The sequence below is a fragment of the Pomacea canaliculata genome, linkage group LG9 (genome assembly GCF_003073045.1).
Source record: "Pomacea canaliculata isolate SZHN2017 linkage group LG9, ASM307304v1, whole genome shotgun sequence".
NCBI lineage: Eukaryota > Metazoa > Mollusca > Gastropoda > Architaenioglossa > Ampullariidae > Pomacea > Pomacea canaliculata.
This window is the reverse complement of record NC_037598.1, coordinates 3,194,751-3,203,638: the sequence shown is the minus strand read 5'-3', so window position 1 is coordinate 3,203,638 and position 8,888 is coordinate 3,194,751. Positions and strand designations below refer to the sequence as shown.

The window sequence follows — 8,888 nt, the reverse complement described above, 5'->3', positions numbered from 1 at the left end:
AGGGGCCGCCGTTGCTGTTAGGGGCTCTTGTTGCTGTCATTGGAAATGCTGCTGCTAACAACAACAGCGAGCATAAGGTGGTGGTAGCATGTGTAGGCTGTACAAAGGCCTGACACCTGAGAGAATTGACACATTGACCTGCTGCATTTTTTTAGTGTTTGATGTTTCATAACTTGACCCACAAATGTGTATTGTGTCTGAGGTGATAATGTATAGAAGGTAAAGGTCGTCTCCTAACCTGTTTTTGTGTCGTTGGTGGGGTGAATGTTAGAAACCCCTTTTTTTCCTCAGGGTCAGCTTTGTGTGAGGGCACTTCCGGTTTCCTCTTCCTCACTGCCTTCCCTTCCCCAGCTCTCTATGGAGTCAGGTGCCCATTCCCGACAGCTAGGTGGACTGGGGGAAGTTTTCTGCACCATACAGGTATCAAACCAGTCCCTGACCTTTGGGACACCGGTGCTCTACCCACTCCCCATTGTATTGAAACAACTCTTTGAATGAGAATGAAATACCATAAGTATGTAGAAATATAGAACTGAGCAATTTAGCTATTTGCTGGACGTCATTATAGTGTGTTTAAGATAGAGATTCAAATGAGAAGATTTGCGCCGCTGTCTGACGAAGATCCGCTCAGGGGTCGGTCCTTCTTCCCCTTTCTCTTTGAGGAGAGAAGTGAGGACAGTGGTCAAACAGTCTTTTCGTTAGTTCTCGTCTCCAGCGAGGTTTTCTCTCCTTAGACTCTGCAACGAAAGCAACATCTCTAGCTCAAACCCAGTCCGCAAACCTATTTAAGTGATAAGTCCGAAAACCCTTGTAATGTAAACTACCGTGACTACCACTACCAAAGTACCATTAACCCTCCCGTCACGTGTTCTTTAGTTCGTGACTGAAGAATAAGAGTGTGAACGTGACTTTTTCTGAAGTGAGTTGCTGTACCTTGTACTGATCGAGGCCGTGTTCATGAAGGAGACAAGACGCTGTGATATTACCAGGGCAACAACCTACCCTCCAGGTATTCGCTATAAGATTGCGGCCTCGCAAAAAAAAAAAAAAAAAAAAGCAGCCTGCGCTGGGAGGAAATAAGGACTACGACATAGCTGACATTACACAAAGGAATTTATAGAAGTGTGTAAGTGCCATCAGGACACAGTGTTTGTGTCTGTGACTTGCTCAGGTTCGCAACGTAACCACATTATTGTTGTTTTCTTCAAACAAGGAGACAACCCAGCCTGCATGGGCTTTGGGTGTTTGAACGGCCCCGATAGGGAAGTGAGACTTTGGGATGGGAAGCGTGTAATTCGATCCTAAATTGACGCGTCCATCGCGCATTTTTTCTTCAGCCGCTCTCGATTTGGTAGCCACGTGATCGTGTCGCATCCTTCCACCCGCTCTTTCCCTCCCCCCTCTTTTCCCCCCACGTGTACCTGCGGGTTAATCAGAGGTCACATCGGCCGGTTCAGCTTTGACCGGCGCGCAGACATTTTGAACTGTACGTCCATCTTCAAGTGAAACACCGCCGATTTCTGAAGTAAGTCTTAATAAAGTTAAGTGAAAGATGCCATTAAAACAACTGTACTTTATAACAGTGGATAGTCATGAATAATTTATGATCATATATAAGTATTGTAGTGCTTTTTGTGAAATGTTTCACGTGTTGTACCCGGCAGGTCTCACACATACTACATCCGCTAACAACTCGCTTTTACATGACGCTGTCTTCTATATGTGCTGTAGATAATTTAAATGGTTTAACCATATCCTTCTTGTTGTAAATAATCAAATTGTTTAATCGTATCTCTTGCCTACTAATTGCACGTATTTACTAATTACAGAAACGAAATGTTGAGCGCGAATACGATTGGCAGAAGCAAGAGGACAGTGCATGATGGGTTCAAATCAACTAGTCAAGAGGTAAAGCACACTGCACACACACACAATCTCTCGTATCATTGATGATTAACTTCGAAGTTGAAATCTATGACATGAACTCATTGAGTCATGCTTGAAATTCGTCGTCTGCTTTCTCAATAACAGTGGTGCGGTGATTACCAAACGTTTGTGTCCGTCTTGGTGCATTCTAGGGGAAAGCAACGAGACAATCACATTGCTTTCTGAACAACTAAAATTTTGGAAAATTAATGCAAAGCAAAAGAAAGAATTTTATTTTTGTACTTATACACTTTGAAATTAAAACAAAATGTATGAAATCCAATGCTATGCAATGAACTTTGTCAAAGTCTGTCATTTTTCTAACAATCACTTATCTGATCACATATATTTTCTTAGTCTTTAAAATGCTGCATGCCATTTTTTCAGTTTATTTTACATGATTTACAAAAAGAACTAATTATAACAATCTTTAATTGCAGATCACACTGACTAGGTCTGGCTCAGTGAATTTTACCAGTAAGTTTATTTTGTCTCCCTCTATGATTTCATGAGGATCACTATACAAGCACAGGTTTTGTGTTTTTTAGTGGTCTACATGCACATCCTTATTATATCCATCTAAACATTTTCTGTTAATTAAAAAAATTGTCAATAGACTTACATCCATAGTTTTGTTTTGTCATTACTTTAAGACTAAAAGTAACATTTTGATTTCAAATACATTTTTGAACAGAGTTCTCAGCAAAGTTGATGAGCAGAGCAAAGCACTACAGAATGTAGTTCACAAACTGAATCAGGTCACCTGCTTCTTCAAAATATGGGAAAGAGGAGCTGATGAAGAAATGAATTAGAACAAAAGTGGTATGTCATTTAATATAATGTGTTAGTACTAGACACCCTTTTTTAAATGTTACCTTTAGCTTTAGCTAATATATCAGTTAATATGTATGTTATGCTTACAGTCTTGATAAACCATTTAACAAACAGGCAGGCATAGCATCAGCTTACAGGTTAACTCTCCTGACAAGAATGTGTGGTCAGTGTAATATTTGCATTAAAAATAATACACATTTTATGAAGTACAAAATAATGTAGTATTTTATATGCATAGATTTTATTTATAAAATAATTCTGTCACTTGCTTTTCATGGTGTCAAAATGAGCAGTCTGTGTGTCTATTAACTATGACCACTAAAATGTTCTACTTTTATAAAGAACAGCTTTGATTAAACTCTTAATTAACTTGGTGATTTGAGTCACTTAATGCCATTATTTTCTCTGAAGTCCCACTAGGGTTATTTAAGAGAGCTGGGTCTGGTTTGTAGCTATATTCATCATGCAACATTGATCCCTCATCAGTGGAGTAGGTTCAGCATTATATCTTAAACTTATCCAATCCAGTGAATTAATTTATTTCGCATTTGTATTGTAGTATTTTACATGGTGGAAACAACTAAAGATTTTTTTTAACAGGTTCAGCACCTCTCGTGCACGGAGAATTTTAAAACGGCTGCTTTCTTCAGAGTTGGCTCAGTGGAAAAAAGGGGAAAAGTTTCCAGTCACTTCAGCTGAGAAGTATATTAATTGGTGTGTAGTTTTTGTTTGGTTTTGATTTCTTTGAGGTGTACGTCAATATGAACTTAAAAGGACAAGTTTCCGAACAATTTAAAAAAAAATAGTGAATCTAAGTATTATTTTCTCTACATTTACAAATTTATTATTGTGTACAATAGCATTTAAGTCTACCTTACAATTTCTATTTGTGCACAGCTGCAGTCCAAGAGACATGGATTGAGGAATGATTCGAAGGGTGATGCCATCTAATGGTGAGTGGAATTACAAAATGAGTTTGTCAAGTTAAAATTATTAATGTGAGCATTGTTTTATTCTTCGTGGATTTATTCAGTAGGCCTATTTACTTTACTTTTTGTACTAAAGATTAATTGGTTACTTTCAGATATTATCCAAAACTTCTTATACACACAAATGGCCATCAAGACATTACGTTTAAAAATTTTTATTCCGCTCTTGTTCAAGTTCTTGTAATCTCACTAGTAATTAGTAGATTTATGAAAGCTTTAACTCTTTCTTTACAAAAGGCTAAAGGCGGTCAAACCCCTGTACGCATGAATTTACCCTTTTTCAAAAATTATTAAAAATAACTAAACAAGATAGAACAGAAATTTAAATTGATTATGACAGATCAAAATGTGTAGAAGTGGAACAATTTACCGTAATCTTGCTCGTGAACTCACTTTTATGATAATCCAACCAAAATTAGGTATATTATGTGAAGTTTGGAAATTTTTTTTTTTTACACATTTCAAACAAAAAATTCGGGAGCAGATGAAAACCCTTTTTACACCATTCGTGGTCAAATTCTCCTTCATCTGAAGCAGGAATATCCTCTGGGATGTTCTTTCTTTTGTTATTCGACGTTTCAGATGCATGATGTTCGCAATGTGTACATCGAAAAGGACAGGTAGTGTAGAATATCGCGAGACTTTCGTTCAAACGTACGTCCTTCGTCATGTAAGGGAGATAATTGTGTTCATAAAGGCCTAAACTATCTTATTTATTAATTTTTTCTTTTAAACCACGAGCTGTAAAGGCCTAAAAAAATTACAACAATGCATAAGCCCAATGTAAATACTGCGTAACAAGTGAGCAGGGCAAATCGGCCACCCGTGTTGAGTGCATAAAGAAAGAGTTAAGCTTTCATCTATGTGAGAGGTTAGTTCTACTTACACAGCAAAATCAAAATATGTAAATGCATTGTAACTTTTTTCTTTTCTTCTACAGGATTCCACACTCATGGATCGATTTTTGGTGTCATATTTTCTATCTTTTATGTAAATTGTTTGACTTTATGTTATAAATAATTATTTCAAAAATAACTTTCATGGGGTAAAAAATTATGACTGCAATTTTTATGTAAAATTGGATGAATGCTTATGTTCAAAAACAATTTTAATGCTTTAAATAATGTAAACTGTTAAAATAGTTTTTTTTGGTGTAAATAATAAAATTGTTTAATGATATCTCTTGCCTACTATTTATGCGTTGTGAGGAAACGAGATTTTGAAAAGCTGTTGAATGTTTTCTTCATGGTGTGCAAGCCTGTGTATCAGTGTAAGTAAAAGTGAGAAAGGGTGAGGAATGCAGCAAGAGGGGAGTGGAGTTGGGAGTTTGATGGAAAACACGACTTCTCATGGCGATCGGTGGTATGCAATGGTTTTTTCGTGGGAAGTGGGTGGGTCTTTCGTGGGAAACATGGCAACCCGGGAATTCCCTACGAGGTCCCCTTAGGGTCCAGCTTCCAAAACCCGAGAGGGACCCAACTTTCTTCCCGAAGAGGTCCCATGAGGGACCCAAGAGTTCTTGCAGGCTGGGAATACTTCTACTTGATACGAGGCAGGTCAGCTGACACTCGCTTACACCCCAGTCTTGGGATGGAACATCTCTGGAAACGAGATTACCAACAATCACGGAAGGAAATTACAACCGGTGTTTGACGTCATTGCAGACACCTAATCGGTCAACTGTTGTCCTGGGCTTCAAGTTTCCTGTCACCATCTTCAACGGGCTGGCTCTACACGCTGTGCTCATGTCTGCACATATACCTAGCATTACTACAAATAGTACAAGAAGAGAGTCATAGCAAACATTATTGGACACCATAGTTGCTAAAGTAAAACTATCAGAAGCCACACTACCCAGACTTTTCCTAAAACTCGCGAGTACCTGCATAGTGACAGTAGTAGTTGTTGAAGTTTGCGACGATGACAGGCACGGGCAGGGCGATGGCCAGCACACCAGACAGCGCGCAGAAGCTGCCCAGTATTTTTCCCAGCGGTCCCACAGGTACAAAGTCGCCGTAGCCTACGGTTGTCATGGTGACGATGGCCCACCAGAAGGCGTCAGGAATGGACGAGAACTGTGAGTGACGCTCGTCCTTCTCCGCGTAATACACACCAGCAGAGTAGATGAGAGTCGCGATGCCCAGAAAGATGGCAAACATGAAAAGTTCACGCAGGGATGTTCTGAAGGTCATGCCCAGGATCTTGAGGCCTTGTGAATGTTTGGACAACTTGAGGATGCGCACGACACGCAGCACGCGCAACGCAGACAGGAAAGAGCTTCCATGTGAGTTCTGACACGCGCCGGTTACCATAGTGACAAATACGAAGACGAAGTAGGGGAAGATGGTCGCCACGTCGATCCAGGTGACGGCTGAAATTAGAAAGTGTAGCTTCGAGGGGCTGGTGACGAACCTGAGGGCGAATTCCAGCACAAACCACAAGATGCAGCAGGATTCTGTCAGAAACAGGGGGTCGCCCAAGTTGGGCACTTGTTGCGTCCCGTTAGCGCCTGTGATCCTGACACAACCACTCTCCTGAAAAGCAGGCAGGGTCTCGATGCAGAAGGTGATAGTAGACATGACGATAAATAGGACAGAAAGCACAGCAATAACTCTGGCAACGAGCGAAGAGTCAGGGTACTCCAGTGCAGTCCAGATCTTGCACAAGATGGGGTTTATTGGCAACACAGGCGGCGACTCAACAATGTAGCCCTCTCTTCTCTTGAAAGCGTCGACGACTGCATCTCCCAGTTCATAGAACTGCAGCTCGTTGAGAAAAATGTCCACCGGAACCTCCACCGGTCTCGTGAGGCGGCCGCCCGACTGGTAGAAGTACAGGACAGCCTGGAAGGACGGACGATGCCGATCAAAGAAAAATTCTTGTCGCTCTTCGTCCCAGTATCGCCGCCTTTTCTCGGGGTCGCCTAGCAACGTGTTGGGCAGCCGGTCCAGCGTGCGCAGCTGGGTTTCGAATCGGAGACCGCTGATGTTGATGGTGATACGTTGGCAGCCCTCGCGCTGGCAGTCGTGCTGCACACCTAGCACTTGGGACGAGTATCTAGACCTAAGGCTCGTCAACCCTGACGAAAGCTTCTTGTCCACTTTCCTGTCCACCTTCTCGTCTACCAACAGTGGCTCCTCAGCCTCAGACACTCCGACCGCACTGCTAGTGTCGTTGACGCTGTGACGGTTGCAGCTGGCGACACTGTTGCGAGGTAACGCTGGGAGGCTGGAGGAGTCGTCGAGATCTTTGAGGCAGATGTCATTGGACGGGAGGTGATGGTAGTGTCTCGAGCTGACCTCGGGGTCAGGAATCAGTTCTTCGTTGTCAGCTACATTACCGATCAGTAGGCGATGTCGTCTTGGCCGGGAGGTCAAAGAGTCAGGGGAAAAATGATCGGGCTTTAGATAGAAATTAAGTGAGTGGGGATAGGTACTCTTGTTTTCGTAAAGCTGAGAGAGAAAATTCATGCTGGCAGTGAGAAAATTGCCTTATATAGGCAAGAACTCGTCACGTGAGTATGGTTTTCCATACATTATGATATAATGTCTTAATGAGACAAAACAATAAGACGCAGTTTGTCTGGCCCATGTGTTACCTGTAACCGACACAAAGGTAGGATGGCGTCCTCTCCATCCCCGACAGCGTCGCACAAGTGATGCTACAGCGACTCTATCTTGAAGAGTGGTTGTGAAGGAACGAGGTCCGTAGGCTCACTAGGAGAGGTTTATAGAGGTACACTCTTGCTATGCGTGTGGTCTACGTCACGTGTGCATGCTGCTGCACACAGCAAAATGAAACCCTCGCGTGATGAGGCCTTCTTTACCTGCATGTCGTGTCCCTGGTGGCCAGCGAGGCACTGGCAGTCTGTCCGCCTCGTCTGCTGTTGTGGGACGGTGTGGAAACTGGTGAGGCAAAGGTAGGACCTCAGTTTTCTGAGCTGTCCTGCTCATGCTTATTTCAATGCAGTCTTGTTGTTTGAGGGTGGAAGTATGACCTCATGGGGTGAATGGTGAGCGGCAAGTTTGTAAAAGGTGACGGTTGGGTCTGTCAATGGCAGTTGTGCATAAAAGGCAGACGATTCATTCAGTTCTAGTTTCCAGCCACACTCAAAAATAACGTTTTGATGTCTGGTGCAGCACTTTGTGAGACACGTGGGCTTCGCTTGTTACGGTCTCTTTGTACCTGTCCTATGAAGGAGATGGCCGGCTGCCAGGTATACTCTTTTCACATTCACACCCAGAGTCACGAGAAATGATCCTGTAAATATAAGGTGGTAGTGTCTGTAGCGCCCCTTCACGATAATTGTGCAAATGTCATATACGCCACGACATTCAGACATGAAAGTTAGTGTAATCACCTGTCGAATTCTTCCCTCATTTGATTTTGTCTTGATTGCACACCTTTCATTGCAAGAACAATACGCTTATTCCGAGTAAAGGTCTAATGGAGTACAACTTTTTTCCGAGTGCACATATATTTTATTGCGCAGGCTATAGTTTACTATATGGGCATTGTATGTTTATGTCTCTTAAATTCAGATGATTATAAGTTATAACAGTCATTTGGAGCACTCACATGCTAATCCGATGATTATAATTATATATTAAATCTTCCTGTCTGAAACTAGTAATTTTGTAAAATTGAGAACTCAGTAATCTTGTTTCCGAAGTTATAAAGCGACATCCAGATCCTGCGGGTACGGCTTCGATCGGTGGTAAAACAGTACATGGTGGATGTTGACATCGCTTTATAACTATGGAAACCAAGCAACCAAAAACTTTCCTGCCAAATCAAACAACTTGTGTGTAGTATATATACTATTTGGCATAAGAAAATTTAAATATAATTATGTTTATCGGCGTGCTACATATAACTATGTCAGAATCGCTATAGTTTACAGAAACCTTTTTAAAAATCGCACTAGGTCTGGGGTTGTGGGCAGTCCCAAATTAAAGACCAATCGGAATGCGTTGTTGACGTTTTTTCAGATATCAACAGATACAGGCGATATAAACCTAACCTGTAAATTTCAGCCTCCAAAAACCCATCCGTTAATTAATTATTTGCAAGCAAAATATGCGATTTGCACCTGCGATCAACGAGCGCCGCTAAGAGTGTACTACGTCACGCTGGTAC

At 41.8% G+C, this 8,888-nt stretch overlaps 1 protein-coding gene across 1 annotated transcript; it reads right to left on the bottom strand.

Annotated features, from left to right (window-relative positions):
• Positions 1-5,232: 5,232 nt before the first annotated feature.
• LOC112571735 (potassium voltage-gated channel subfamily A member 2-like) lies at positions 5,233-8,779 on the bottom strand. The gene has a single exon (XM_025250979.1). The coding sequence runs from the start codon at positions 7,217-7,219 to the stop codon at positions 5,615-5,617; it is 1,605 nt and encodes a 534-aa protein (XP_025106764.1). The 5' UTR covers positions 7,220-8,779; the 3' UTR covers positions 5,233-5,614.
• Between the last annotated feature and the right edge of the window lie 109 nt (positions 8,780-8,888).